This window comes from Mya arenaria, chromosome 6 (genome assembly GCF_026914265.1).
Source record: "Mya arenaria isolate MELC-2E11 chromosome 6, ASM2691426v1".
NCBI classification, from domain to species: Eukaryota; Metazoa; Mollusca; class Bivalvia; order Myida; family Myidae; genus Mya; species Mya arenaria.
The window spans coordinates 36,994,907-37,008,521 of record NC_069127.1 but is presented as its reverse complement, the minus strand read 5'-3'; the positions used below and the strand labels follow the sequence as shown (position 1 = coordinate 37,008,521).

General features: G+C 32.7%; 1 protein-coding gene across 1 annotated transcript in view; it reads left to right on the top strand.

The window, feature by feature from the left end:
• Positions 1-13,615, top strand: part of LOC128237762 (uncharacterized) — a 28,509-nt gene that overhangs the window by 1,490 nt on the left and 13,404 nt on the right. Inside the window, exons 3-4 of the mRNA XM_052953347.1 lie at positions 7,573-8,295; positions 8,819-8,908. Coding sequence (XP_052809307.1) covers positions 7,626-8,295; positions 8,819-8,908 — 760 coding nt within the window. The 5' untranslated portion in view covers positions 7,573-7,625. The remainder of the gene's footprint in view (positions 1-7,572; positions 8,296-8,818; positions 8,909-13,615) is intronic.

The window sequence follows — 13,615 nt, the reverse complement described above, 5'->3', positions numbered from 1 at the left end:
CTTTCACCCTTTGTAATTTTACCGTGTTTAAGAGGATCTGCCCTTTGATGATGTTACGTGAGTATCGCCGACAACAGAGTGCGAGTTGATGGTGGAATGCGATATAAAGTACAGAAAAGATTTGATGTATTTTGAAATATATGGACTTGTTGAAGTAGAAAACGTTTCTTGTTTAAATTTACTAAAATAGGCACATATCTTCAATGTGATTTGTTGTTTTTCTTCAGGTTTCCCTTGTGGTTACAATCAAACAGAATCTGCTGTGTTCCTGACAGCCATGCAATGTGCTGTGATGAAATACCTGTCAAATGACTGACATTGAAGCGTTAAGGACCCGAAGTATTGCTGCTGAAATGATTCATGAGGAAATAGCAAATGATAATTTAAAAACTCCAACACGTGAATTAATTGTCACCTTCAGTTGCATCAATCAGATTGTGATTTGTACTTCATTAACTCTATGGAAAAAAATAATCTCTTTCTCTCTCTTGCCATTACGTTATGTTAAAAAGAGAATCCACATACATGATTTCTCCCTCAATAAGATCTACATGTGTATTTATTTGAAGTCGATACATTATAGACTTTACAAGTTAGGCCTTGTGGAATGTTCGTGCACTTCAAATCAAACAGATCTTAATTGATAAAAAAAAACATCAGCAAGAAGTATACCCACATGTAAGATAAGAGCATGTTTTCTTGTAACATGAGTTCCAAGTTTCATATGGATATCTTGACCTGTGTTCAATAGTTGTCTTTGAGGTGTCGATGCGCTTTAATTTCCCAATTTGCAGACTTTCACGCGTAAAAATTTTCCAAAATGAAAATGTTAGGCCTCTTCACAATGTCACAGGATGTGTATTGATTGTATTGAATAAATAAATAAAATATATTAAATTTGCATTAAGTCAGGAGTCTTTGTATTTATTACATCCATGATATTCATGCTATTCTTAATTCCTATATTTCTACTTTTGTCCTAACCTTGATCCAACTTAACTCCGCCCACGTTGGGCGCAAATGTCGACGTAGCCCAGTCGGCATATATTTTTAATAAGGATCCGTTTGTGTAGAGTAACCACTGTAACAAATCAAAATTCCTAGATGTTTTATTGTATAAATAATGTGACTGGTCACTATAAAATAATTATTCTTATTTCCTATATTTCTACTTATGTCCTAACCTTGATCCAACTTAACTCCGCCCTAGGTGTCCTGTGATAATTATTTTACACTACCATTGTTTATACTAACCTTTCATGCGTGACTGGTCATCAGGTGTCGAGTATGTTAATCTTTGTCCTTGCCATCCTGATTTTATAGTGACCAGTCACATAATTAATACAATAAAATATCTAGGATATTTTGATTTGTTACAGGTTAGTACATTTTTGGTATTTAATAATCATAGAATATGTGTTGAAATATATCTTATCTGATGTAATTATGTATTTACATTAGTATTAGACCTATATACGTATATAGCCTGAATCTCGTTTGTATTAATATCTACATGTTTATTATTTGTATTTGTATTGTGCATTTGTAAATCGGCACTTGCCATCCTGATTTTATAGTGACCAGTCACATAATTAATACAATAAAATATCTAGAATATTTTGAATCCACAGAGCGAGCCTTTTTTAGCGATTATTTTATGAGATCGTACTGGTGACGGAAATGATTCATTTTAGCCTTTCGATTGTAAGTGTTTGCACAGAAAAGTGTTGTTAAAAATTAAAAATTAGAGAATGAAACTATTTTGACTACTGGTAGAGTGGTTTCGATTTAAATTTTGTAAAAAATGTTTTTCTTTTACCTAATTGGCGAAAGGTGCAAAGAAATAATGTAATTTTGTCGATTTCGAGGCGTATAATCAAAGGCCCCGAGGTCAATAACTCCTTTCAATTTTTGAGCATGCGCAAAGAATGGTTGGGTATAAAAGACTGGCCGGACCGGACCAAATCCGACCAACAGAAATCTCCGAACTGTTACGGTAATCGTTCGGAATTTTCCTAATTTTGTGTTGGTATAAAAAGACTGGCCGGACCGGACCAAATAAAAATACGCATAGCTATGTTTTATAGATATCATATCTATTATAAAATATATTTTTATTATGTCTGTCTGTGCGTCTGTTTGTGCGTCTCTCTGTATGTATGTATGTCTATATGTGCATCTGTACATGCATCTGTATGTGCGTCCGTATGCATGTATGTCCGTATGTTTGATTGTCTGTGAAACTGTCTGCGCGTCTGTATGAATGTCTGTCTGTATGTATGAATGTCTGTCTGTTTGTGCGTCTGTCTGTCTGTATTATTATTAATATTATTATTATTATTATTATTATTATTATTATTACTATTATTATTATTATTATTATTATTATTATTATTATTATTATTATTATTATTATTGTAAAGTTACATAATAAAATATATTAATCAATAAATAAATTATATATGAAACATAGCAATGCGTATTTTAATTTGGTCCGGAAATTAGGTAAATTTGGAAACGATTTCCGTAACAGTTCGGAGATTTCATTTTGTCCGGATTTTACATTCTGGTTGAAGAAGCTGAAACGAAGACGGGTATGTATAAATTAATGCTTTCTTTTACGGACTGAGCTATTGCGTTGTTTCGTTTATTTGTTGTAAACTGACGGCATGCGAGTACTGAACGTTCACCAGGTCTGACAAGTGGCTTTCCTCCTGGCTCTCCATTTTATTCCCTCTACAATTGCAGCTGCTAATCTACGGCCAATTCCGTTCCCACCGACAACAAGCCCTTTCGCCTGAATGGTATAAATAGACAATAAGTTAACATTCATGTATCCCATTTTAAACTATTCATTCAAGATAGATAAGTTTGCTATTTCTCAGTTTTTTTTATTAGAACCCGTATATGTTATCACACTGTGTATAACATATGTTGCATATTTCATACTTGAAGGACACAAGTGTGTTTCAATATCATATATTGTTAATTGCATTCTGAATATAACGTCACACTCATTTCTGGTCACTTTTTTAACTGTCAGTTATATTGTTTCAATTTCAGATTTTGAATAAATGTGCCACCTTTTATTTCTCAGTTTATTTCGCCCCATTTTACATTGTGTCCTGACTAACATGACAAGAAGAAATTGCCTTATACACTGTAGTCATTTATAGTGCCTATTCGTTCTAATTTCAGCACTTCAAAATGCAGCTTTTTATTTTTTCAAACACAGTTCTCATTACAAATCGTTTCAGTTTATATTACTCAAAATCTGTCTTTAAGTAAAATAAAGCTTGAAAGATGTGCTGCATTATTTGAATACTCATTCATGTTTGCATTATATATTTGTAATAGTAGAAACCTAGGCTGATTCAAATTTCCATGTGTCAGTACTGAAACTGCCCATTTCGCCCCCTCACACAACACTAACTGTACATTGCTATGGATCGATTTAGAGCGAGCCTTTTTGCTATGTTGTACTTGTTTGTTACAGTGGTTACTCGGCAAAAATGGATCATAATTAAAAATTTATGCCGACTGGGCTACGTCGACAACAATTTTTGGTGAAAAAGCCCCAAGTGTCTTGCCTTATTTGTATAATACATATATATCAATTATTTTTCAACTTGATTAATGTCCAATGGGCAAAATCTGGGAATTATAGGTGACCACTTCGCCCAAGTAGCCCCCCTCGCAAGAGCCCTGGCTTTTATGGTGTAGCCCAAAACATTCTACAAAGGACTAAATAACCAAGCCAAAGTTCTATTTAAGGATTTTGTTAGACAATAATAAAGCTCAGACTAATGTGTTTAAATTCTGTTTTTAACAAAATACCATAAGGGATAGGATTTGACTACCCTGTAGCTACTCCACAACAATGCCCGTATAGGGAACATTTGGATATTCATTTTGTTCCCTAAATGCCACAAGTCCAATAAATCATACCAATGTAAAATATATTCTTCAAATGTAGCTCCACAATATTTAACACTGTATTGTTAATTAGAAGCACAAAAGCTACACGTAAATTATTTTTAGCCAATACCTTTCTCTTATTACAATTAAGTGTTTCAAATCAATCAGTCAACAAAGCATCTCCATTTTGTATCAATCTAGCAGGTGCCTGTTATCTTCCGCTCAGTATACTTAGCGCTGGGATCTGTCAGACCCTGAAGTGTCTATTTATACAGACTACTCCAGATAAGCAGCGACTACAGAGTCTTTGACAATTTTTGTTTGGCGAAGGAAGCATAATGAATGTCCAAATATTACTAAAGTTCCCCTAACCAGTCTTTCCAAAATGTGCTGGTCTGCATCTAGCAACTTTTATACTGGTCTGGCAGCTCTTTCGTGAATGACAGTCTTATTGACTGACAAATTGAGGCAATTAATTAGCGCAAAAGGTACCTAAAAGCAAAATGTATGCAAAACTTTTGTCTTTTTACTTATTATTAGCCAAAGTGGTAGAATATCACTACAGTGATATTTCAATTTGACGTTACAAAATAACGCAAACAGTCTGGGATTTCAGGTATGGATCATGATGTTGATTGCTCAAGATAAACAAGTTAATACGATATATCTGTACCGGCATTTTATTACAACTGTTTTGATAGTTTTTTGGTTTGTAACAAGGCACAATCAAAAGCTTCAGCACTCAATATTCTTCGGGTTAAGTGCCATGATTGTTCGGAAAGGCAAATACTGCCACACATTTTTATGGCTACCCAGCATACTATCCAGTATACTGTACAGTATCTCAGAGGATCGAGTGGCTTCATTCATTACAGATATTAATAATTCAAAAAGATTAGTCCCAAACATTTTAATGTTAAAATGGTAAAACATGTCTTAAGATATATAACCATACTACAATGAAGATCAACCTCAGAAACATGATACTGCTATTAGTTCAATAAGGGCACTTGAGAAGATAATAATGATTATTATAAAAAATCACTATCATATTTCAATGTTGCTTGTTTAGAAAATGTGCTTTTTGTTAAATTAAACTTAACTATCAATTCATTTATTTATTTATTTTTACATTTTTTAACTCGACTATTCGAAGAACAAGGAGGGCTATACTACTCGTTTAAGTTTAAGGGTAAGTTGGGATTTTTACTTATAAGTCCAATACCCTAATTGATTCAATTGACTTAATTCTTCATACAGTTGTTCAGGACCATCACATAATTAGGTTAGATAACTCCATATTATCCTTTATTCAAATTATGGCCCTTGATTGACTTTGGAACTAAGGTTAAAGTTTTAGGTCAGGAATCCTAGGGTATAGCAGTTATTAATAAATATCACATCCTGACCATTCTTTAATTGAATTAATTCTTCACACAGTTGTTCAGGACCATCACACAATGAGGTTACATAACTCCATATTATCCTTAATACGAGTTATGGCCTCTGATTGACCTACGTTAAAGTTTTAGGGCAGGTTAAAGTTTTAGGGCAAGTTGGGATTTTAATAAAAAAAACCTTCTATACCCTTGATTAAATGCACTTAATACTTCGCATAATTATTGACAACCATCTTACTACAAGGAACATAACTCGATTTTAACCCTACACACAAATTATGTCCCTTGAATTATTATTTTTGGATTTCTTTTGAAGGCACATTTCTATATTCTTAACCGCATTTTCATAAAGGGAAAACAAGTTATTTGGATGACTTGCATCATTGTTTGGGCGGGCTGGTGGGAGGGCAGCATCAAAGTCACCTTATGTAGCGAATAATTTTAGCTAGGTTTGACATAAAGAGACCAAACTTGGTATATACGAAGAGTTTATGGAGACCTTTTATTGGAAGGCGTTTGAGACCCCTAGGATCAAGGTCAAGGTTACTAAAAATGGAAAAGGGTTGTTATTGAATAACTTAAGTAAGGGTCTACATATTGTGACAAAACTTGGTTTATAGGAAGAGTTTATAGAGACCTTTCCTGAGATTGTGTTTTGAGCCCCGAGAGTTATTGCCAAGGTCACTGTTGTTAAGAATAGAAATATGGTTAGTACTGAATAACTTAAGTAAGGGTTGACATAGTGTGACCAAACTTTGTATTTAGGACAAGTTTATGCAGATCTTTTATGGATTGCCTTTTGGTCCCCTAGGGTCAAGGTCACTGTTTTTAAAAATAGATTACTGTGTCAGTTATGGTTGACATACTGTGACCAAATTTGATATGTAAGAAGAGTTAATTGAGGACTTCTATGGGATTATTTTTGTGGCCCTTACGATCAAGGTCACTGTTATAAAAAATAGAAGAAAGCAGTTGAAACTAAATCTCTTCTACCAATCATTAAAAACGTGGTTTTGTCACATCACAATTCTTGTTCACTTTTTATTTTGATTGAGCTATTGCTTTTGAAAGGCACATATTAAATCGTTATTGTATTCACTTCTATAGTCAAGTGCGCTGTCTTACGACAGTCCAGTCATTCTGTAATGGTCTGTGGTGCCTCCATGGTGGTATAGGGTTAATCTGTGTTCATTCTAAATGTGATCGGGCATGTCATGTTGGACACTAATCACCTCGGGTTGGGTGGTCCAGAGTTGTTACACCGCGTTAGTTGGGGTCATTCCTGCACTGTGGTACGGGAGTAATCTGTGTTGGCTCCCTTTCGATCCATGTTCATTGGTTGTGGTGCAATGTTTGATCCAGGCTTGTTTGATGCTTTGCAGCCGTGGAGGAACCATTTACTCAATTTCGGTCAGGACCCTCCTGCATCAATCTCTTGATCCAGGGTGATCTGTGATGTTAGTGTAGGGTGGTCTGTGTTGGTTCTGGCTTCGCTCTGTCAGTAGGTTAAGGTTAATAAGGTAAACTGATTGCCAAGCAGCCACAATGTCGCAAACAGTCTCTTTTCAGCAGTCTTGAATCCTTCCTTACCACATTAAGTGGTGATACAGTTTTACATATATCATTAAAATGTAAATCTTATGTAGAAGATGTGTTTTAAACAACATAGAAGCCACCATTTTTAATTATCTGTGTTTTGATCTTAAAGGAAGCAAATAAATGTTATAAATCATTTAAATTTTCATTTTAAGATAAACAATATTTTGCCATGGTAATGAGCATTAAAAGTTAATATTTCACCTGTAAGACTTTAATAAAGAAATATAAGAGTCGGTTAGGCCGTACAACATTTGAGTTAGGGACAACTGTCTCATAAATGCTTGGTAGGGAAGGGTCAAATTTATCTTTGTTTTGTTTTAAGTCCTGTTGTAACAGCAATGCAAGTCGGGAATGCTTACATGTCCCTCAACAGTTCTGTATATTGTGTTTTAAGTAAAAAAAATTTTTATTCTTATCAACAAAGATGGAAAATTTGATTTTTTAGACCTCAGTTAGTATGGTTTTGCCCTTAACACAGATTTTTAAGGCTTAACTGTGCATGCAAAGATATTTCTAAAATCATACTAAAACTGTAGGTGCATTTACAATATAGTGGTTGTGAATAGAAGTGTTTTCAGGACACACAATTAATTTATATTTTCATTTTGAACATTCTGTGTTGTTTTCATTTTGTTCTTCTATTTTAAATCTGCAGAAACCAAGATCAACTAAAGTGCAGCAATGTGTCAAATAAACTAACTCCCAGCCATGGACGGAAATAACATATCTCTACTACATCATTGGAGCAAATTACTTATAGTTTTCCTGTATATATGTTTTATATTGATTGCATCTAAATTACAACACAAAGAGCAAGACAAATTGAACCTTCTCACAGAAACCCAGGTTAAGGTCTGGTATAGCGTGTTGACGCGAAAAGTTTCAATCACATACAATTTTGAAAGGGATGAAGCAAATAACATTTATTCTATATCCTTGGAGAAAACTTTTTTTAAAGGGCCATTACCATTGGATGTTTTTCCGTCAAATTTGCTTTCCAAATCTGCCATTTCCCCTGGCAATGGCTGTAGTCCCAGAAAGGATGCCCTCCAAGATGTCTTCAAGAAAAAGACAACATCACTTAGAGATCTGTTTTGTTGGCGAATACCTAACACCACAATTAACGACTCCTCTCCTGCCTTTGTGTATCCGGTTTTAGCTGACACCGAAAGTGTGGGTATTCAAGAATCTCACAATGAAAACCCAGACAATGTTGCAGCGGAAGCAGAGCAACATGGTCCTGTGCAAGCTACTGATGCCACGGAGTATGATGTTTATACACATCCAGCACTTGCAGACAGGCAAAATGAACATAATGATGTTATGCTACATGCAGAAGGCGCTGTTGGTGGTGATGATGCTGTCTCGGCAAACTATGGTATAACTTTGTCTTACCTGCACTAAAGCTATTGAGATTACAGCTGCACCCCTTTGGCTCGAACTCCCAGGGACTAGCGAATATATATCTAAGCTCAGAAAATTTAAACCAAGTTTTGTTCAAAGTTTATCTTAAGTATAAAGAAATCGGCTCTTTTCATCATGTTCAAGCCAACAAGGAATTTGAGCCAAAGGAGTTTGAGCCAACAGGGTTTGTTGACTGTATTGTACATATGCATTCCATAATTTATGGCTTACATATATGCATTTGTTTCAGGCACATCAAAGGAGTCAAACCCAAATAATACGCACAATGAAAGGACAAGCAGAAGTACATAAACTTTAAAAATCTTTCATTTCAGTATAAATTAAAACATACATTTATAGGGTTAGAGGATCTTTGCTAGGCCTTAAAAAATACAACTGGTTCAGGTAATCCCAATCTACCTACAAAACAGGTGCTGACCCTACCGTTTTTATTGTCAATAAATAAAAAAAACTTAAATGTATTTTATTCACTTTAGATCATTACGAAAATGTTGTGGTGGACGTACACGGTCTAGGATATCCTAGGGATGCAAGCCAAATTGCGCGCCAGGAATATTTGCAAACAGGTATTAACATGAACTCTGTTGTCAATATATATCCATTATTTCATCCCAACTGATAATTGAGTATGAGTGATATAACTGGAACCTTTTAATGATTATAATGACTCCCTGATTACATCAATGATTGTGCATAATTTTAATAGTATTTATAACTTTTAAAGGGAGAGTATATAGTTGTTGCACTGTCTGTCAGTCTTTCGTCCATCCGTCTGTAAAAACGCTTGTCCGGATTATATATTCATAAATGGTGAGTATAAAAATGAATATTCTTGGTCTAAAGATTGATCCCAATAAAGATAGTGCAGTGCATAGGAGCCAAAACCCTATCATACATAATCTATTAAGAAGTATCCCTTCCTTTTGACCAACTTTTTATTTTTAAAGCTACAAAAATGAAATTTAGACCATGAGAACTGTTTTGAATAGGTCAAATTCAAAACTTCGGAATTTAAATTAAATAAATCATGTAAAACAGCACATTTTTTTATTTTCTATAAATTCAATACACATTCCTAAATATCAGAGCTTAAACATTGTTTTAAGCAAATTATCTCACAATAAAAAATGATGAAAAAACCTCTATTTTTAAGAAATTTTAAAAATGCCATATATTTTGAAGAATGAGCTAGCAATAAGGAAAAAATCGAAGAACACTTACATTATTCAATTCACTGCTTGACAGTTGCATTTTTAGAATTAATAGTATTATGAATAGGAAGATGAAAGGCAAACAAAAACTTAGTTGCCATGGTAACCATTCAATAAAAATACAAAAATGCTTGGAAACATCGCTTTTTGTTAAAAAGGAAAAACATGTATATCTTGCATTGATTTCCCTGACAATTGTAAATAAAGGTGAATTTAACCAATCTAGCAATTCTGAATAATTTAATATAAGTATGAGATTGTCAGCAATTTTCAAGGTTAAATTTTATAATTGTTTACAAAGTATGACCAAATGAATAAACAATAACAGAAATATTTCATTAACTGAAGCGGACATGCTAAAAAAATATCACATTGAAAATACTAAGGTTTTTAGATAACATTTACAGTTTCCTAAGAAAACTAGACTCTAGTTTCCATGGCAACTGTTTAAAGTGACACACTTATTCAATATCAATGTATACACATGTATAACAAACATATACTTTGACTCCTTACCCTTTAACTACTTACTTAATAATTCATTTATGGAAAATATTTAATACTGATAACAATATTGTAACCGTGTATTTAATAGCTGAAAACGCAAAACTATTAAATAATTGGTGAATGCTTAAAGATTTACTGTGATCTACTATGATCTCAAATGGTAAAAATAGTGTGTTTTATGCACATTTCCTTCAAGTTACAATAGGTGTCCTTCATAAGAACCATTGTTTTCAACAGTAATTTATTGGAATAATCAAACAATTGTATTAATTGTGTTAAATCTTAAGTGGGAGTAAGAGTGCATCTTTAAAAGAACTGACTTTTTTAAATTGACATGGAAACTTATAAGCACGAATACTACCACTTACTTTTAAGAAACAAACAAAAGGACAATATTTCTGTTTCAAACCAAATTTAAAATACCTTTGTGGTTAATTATTGGAATCAAAATGTCCATGCGTATATTTGTAACCATTCACAACATGTGAAGTTTTACACTTAAAAAGACAACATTTTATATGGAAACATTTTCATTCTATAATCACTCAAACAAGAGGCCCAAAAGGGCCTATGCTCTACTGGCTGGGTTTGTGTGGTCAACATCACTGTTTTCGAAAAGAACCAACCTTTTATGAATATCTGAATACTGTACATTGCGTTTCATCGAGATACATTCAAAACTGAAGACTGAAGACTGAAGACTGTATCATGTTCGCAAGCATTTTTTACACAATAGTCTTTTTTATACTATCAAGGCCCAAAATTATTTCAATTCCCCTAATCTAGGCATGCATGGGCAGATCTAGATGGTTTTCGAAAGGAACAGCTCTAATGGATACCAAATACTGTACAAGTTTCATCGAGATACAATCAAAACTGAAGATTGTAGCGTTTTATCAAGCAATTGTTTACAGGCGCACTGATTTTTTATAATATATAGGCCCATAATCTAGGCATGCATGGGCGGATCTGGCTGGGTACCAAGCTCTAATGGATATCTAGATACTGTACAAGTTTCATCAAGATACGATTAAAACTGAAGGCTTTATCGTCTTAACAAGGAATTGTTTTCAGACGCACGGGCGCACGGACGCACAGACACACATACTACGTACACAATTCCTACGTACCTTTGGCCAGTAGAGCTAAGAAAGAAGGAACTGATCATGCTGTACCCGGGTATTTGGAAGTGCAGTTACTTCTTATTACAAGAAAATTAATCCTCTTTGCACTGCACTGTAATCTTGGATATTCTGTAAGACACTTCTTGGTATGACTGTTGCATGATAAAACCACTGTCAAATACTGAAAAATACTGTCAAATTACACCAAGCTGATTTTTTTCAGAAACCATCATGAGCCTGAAAATATAACAAAGGAATGTGTTGAATTCAATACATATGTAAACAAAAAAGCTACATGCATTCAATTTATATGGCATAATACATATACAGATGTAAACATACAGTGTAAAAAGGTTTTATCACAATTAATTAAGGGAATACATTATATTACCAGATATTATCTTAATAAAGTTGGCATACATATAGAGAGAAGTAAGGATTTTCTAATTTAAAACTTCATACTGTTCAACTTTTTTGTCCACATTACGTACATAGCAAATTACTTTTTCTTTATAATAATTTATTTTTCATTTCCAAATTATTCCTCAAAAAGGGCCAACATTATAGTTTTAACAGAGCAAAAAAATACAATTTGACAACAAAGTACATACAATTAGGTTACTGAATCTGCATCAGTCAGGTGAGAGTGAAACTGAAAGTAAACTGAAACATATTCAAGATAATTATGTATTATTCAGAGATGGAAAACTATGTATGTATATATATTATGTGTGTGTAATAAGGTTTGATGTCTATACACAGTTTGGTATTTATCAGAATCAATTTAAGAATCAATTCAACTTCACAGCTCAGAAAAATGTCAAAAGCATTTATTTTACAAATAATAAAATGTGTCATCATAAAAAATGTCACAGTTTATAAGAAGTTCTTAATAATTTACAATGAGGTAAATTTCCAAAGAAAATTAAGCAAATGGCATGTTCATGAGATATTCTCTGGTAAACATTCATCCTAGTTCTAAGTTACCTCAGTTCTGCAATCCTTTTCAGAGTGGCTGAATATGAGTGGCATGGATGTATTCTATGGCTTTATATCTCACTGAAAGGAAGAAAAAATTAAATAAAAAAGGAAAAAAAGACCAATAAATGGCAAAACTGATCATCCATGAATTGGCAGACTTATTAATGTGTAAAAAATACTCCCAATATTTAGACAAAAAGTAAGAACAGTCATTTATGGAATGTGAAGTTTAAAATCATTTTAAATGAATAATTACAAGACTGAGTTGAAAATTTATAACAGCAATTGAAATCCTATCAGAACAGGAATTCCAATAAATTTAAAGACTAATAATGTTTTTTACAGAGAGTGATTTTATAATCCAAGTAACTATACAGATAATAAAAATGTTTCCTGAAATTTACACCTTAAAACATTGATATGTTGAAATTTGAAACTTTCCCATTGCTATTTAAGTATGAGTTACTTAGTGATTATGTATATGTATTATCTATAAACAATTAAAATATAAAACACTTAATGGAAACTTGGCGTTGTAATTTGATTTATTGATTTTTGGTTGTCGAGCTCCTTTAAGTTATTAAATATGAATTTGTCAGGCAATGCCATTGGCAGAAACATGCGCATAAACGATAACAAACTTCAGCTTGACAGATTTTTAATCAATAATTTAGAATATAGGCTTTAATAAAAAATAAACGCCAATTCTCCATTAGTTTATTTACTTGTTTTTAAACCGAAAGTGACCAGATCCCTAAAGAACCTGGTCTGTTGATTTCATTAAAAATTGATCACAATATCCAAAAAATCCCTCAAATAGTCTTAACTATTTAAATTATAAAACACAAGTATTTTATAATTAGGAGTTTATTTTGAAAGAAGGTTTAACCATATGAGATAATAGTACAGTTAAAGATGCACTCTTACTCCCAAATAAGAGTGAACAACAATTAATTATATTGTTTTAATATTCCTTAAAGGATAAATAATTATCGAAAAGAATGGTTCTTATCATCGACTTCATTCATTTATTATTTTTGCGCTTTCTGCTGAAAAATACACGGTTGCACTCTTGTTTTCAATAATAAATATTCTCCATAATTGCATTATTAAGTAAGTAGTTAGGTTTATCGCTCAAAAATAATGTTTGTTATACATAGTATCTATTGATTTTGAATTCAACTTTCAATGTTTTTGACAAACCGGCATATAACAATTCCTTTTGCCATTAAAAATATAAAATATTTAACATTTTACAGACGGCCGAATGATATTTTTGTACAACACAATTACATATCTAGTATAGTTATATAAGGAGTACATGTTGTAAAAGATCATATAGACAGATATTAAGCAAAAGTGAAGTTGCAGGTGTATTATTGTTCTTGTCCATAAATCTTATAATAAAATTAAACGTGATAAACTTTAATTGATAAAAAACACTTTCAGA